This window comes from Berghia stephanieae, chromosome 4 (assembly GCF_034508935.2).
Source record: "Berghia stephanieae isolate SIO BIC M18660-M18661 chromosome 4, UCSD_Bste_1.3, whole genome shotgun sequence".
Taxonomy (NCBI): domain Eukaryota; kingdom Metazoa; phylum Mollusca; class Gastropoda; order Nudibranchia; family Aeolidiidae; genus Berghia; species Berghia stephanieae.
In genome coordinates, this window is record NC_088363.1 from 35,620,864 (window position 1) to 35,623,363 (window position 2,500).

A 2,500-nucleotide genomic window follows, 5' to 3' on the forward strand; every position below is an offset into this window, starting at 1 on the left:
TTTTAGTTGGGTTTTTTTGTTTAGTAATGTATTTGTGGTCCTTCGCCTCAAAACGGTATTAAGTCGGGTTGGTTAAGATGTTGAAAATTGAATTTATATCCAGAAATATCAGACTTGTGTTGAGTTTATATGATTTATTGAGGAGAATGGCAACCATATTTTAGGGTGCGAATGCGAACAAATAATATTTTTGACCATTTTCACATTAAATTCGGCTTTTAAGCGTCTGGTTCGTTCCGACATAATACCGTTTAGAGACGATGGGTCACATTTATGGTTTTATTGATTTTAAAGATTATTACATTTTCTTCCACAGCGATGGTTGATTGTGCTCCTACTCATACGGGTAAGCAACACACTTTGGTATGTTCAATTTGTTTGCTGAACGAATGTTAGAAAGCAGAGGGGTCCAAAAACAGTTCCTTGAGGCACCCCCGAAAAAACGTTGCATTTCTCACTTCTATGTCCATCCGGGACATCTTCCTGAGTTCTATCGCAGAGCCAGTCTTCAAGCCAATGAAGTAGCTTTTGTTCCTTTTGTCTTGGGTCGTTTTTCTCCATCAATGGTCTCTACGGGGAACTTTGGGTCGATGTTTTTAATTACAAATATTCCCTCAACTAACCCTAAGAAAAAATAAAACCTAGACGTCTAGTACCTTTAACTAACCCTAATAGGAAATACAAACACCCTAGCACCTTTGCTAAGACTTAAGACTAACCCTAATAGAAAAAAAATCAAGTTATCAGTTTATCTAGTAAAAAATACATTTCTAATTTTCAAATCTTTCAGTAGAGTTGTGCGCCGTATAATATTTTTAATTGACTCAAATAAGCACAATGTTCTCCATAAGGCTATATTTTTTAAAGAAAGGATTATTATTATTATTATTATTATTATTATTATTATTATTATTATTATTATTATTATTATTATTATTATTATTATTATTATTATTATTATTATTATTATTATCATTGTTATTGTTATTATTATTCTATTTCATGTATTCCATTTTTTTCTGTTCCCTTTGACAGGGGACATGGATACATGGGGGAAAGTGTTCACCTTTGTCATCCCCGCCAGCAGCCATGAGCCTGAGGAGTTTCTGCTCCATGTAACGAAACACGACGATGTGGAATGTGATATAGTGGTCGAGTCCGCAATGGACAAAGGTTAAAGAAAACAACTTGAACTTATAAAAAAATAATTTAAAAATTGAGCTTTATATAGAGAAATATCCACTTAATGTGCTCAAAGCGCTTTACAATGGGTCCCTGGTCAACAGCAACATTAAACATGTAGGACGGGACATGACGCCTGCTTGGCGATATTACAATTTTTCGGACAAAGACAACGCTGTTAATGGCCAGGTACTCATTTTACACCTGAGTACGGGGAGAGAAAGTGAGTAAAGAACCTTTTCCAAGGACTCATCTATGCGCCGAGCGCGAGGCTCGAACCCAGAAGCAAATCGGGTGATTTTTTAATGAAGTTATGGTCATATACACGGGCACGGGTGTGAAACTCTAATTTTGAGAAAATCGCTTCCAAAGTTGACAAGAGTTGATATTAAGTATAATAATTACTTTCATTTTTTTAAAAATAATTAGGAGGAGAATAATTCAATTAAAATATTTCATCAATATGTAGAAAATGTTTGATTTAATGATTTTTTATGAGAACTCATTTTCCATAAAAAATTACCTTGACTAAAATTGTCAATATCTCTGTTCAAAGCTTTTCATCATGCGACTGATTATCTCAAGGGCGCCCAATAATAATACGGCTAAACAAGCTTATTAATATTATAGTAAAATAGTCTACTGCGTGAGCGTTATACGTATAGACGCATTATTATTCTAAGTAAAATAAATAATGCTAGCGCCCTTAAATAAAGGAAGATTTTAATAACATGAGGTAAACAAATGATAGTTACGCCCAACGCCGACCTCATGAACTTTACAAGACTACACTGGTCTGTTCAATACGTTTGTCCAAATGTTGAAATACTATACGATTCGTACACTCTTGCTTTTTGGAATTTCGGACGTGTTACTAACCGTTGAACGAGCTTGAGAGTGGGCATTGGAAACATAGTTCGAACTCCAAAACTCAAGAGTGTAAGAAATCTTTTATTCTACCCCTCAATCGATCTTGATTTCGTCATCCCTGAGTAAAAGCAAAGAGTGTGTAGGGTAACGTAGTTACCAAGAGCTCTCACTTCTCTTAACCGCAATGCTATTGTCGCGTGCCAGGCGAGACAGCGAGGTGGGTGTGCTCCGCGTGTATCAAGCGCGCTAGGCTTACTGATACAATGAAAAAAATACGAGTAGAAGACGGAAGATGCGTGGCTTCACCAAAAGCGGGAAGTGAGAGCTCTTGGTAACATAACAATCGTTACCTACACGCTCTTTGGTAAAAGCCATCTTCAAAAACATTTACATGATGCTTCTTTTTTCAAAAATCTAATTTGAGTGAAATTTAACATTTGATAATATG

General features: G+C 35.5%; 1 protein-coding gene across 1 annotated transcript in view; it reads left to right on the forward strand.

Moving 5' to 3' along the window:
• Positions 1-2,500, forward strand: part of LOC144970513 (uncharacterized) — a 76,718-nt gene that overhangs the window by 48,128 nt on the left and 26,090 nt on the right. The window contains exons 13-14 of the mRNA XM_078910235.1: positions 317-346; positions 1,036-1,173. Coding sequence (XP_078766361.1) covers positions 317-346; positions 1,036-1,173 — 168 coding nt within the window. The remainder of the gene's footprint in view (positions 1-316; positions 347-1,035; positions 1,174-2,500) is intronic.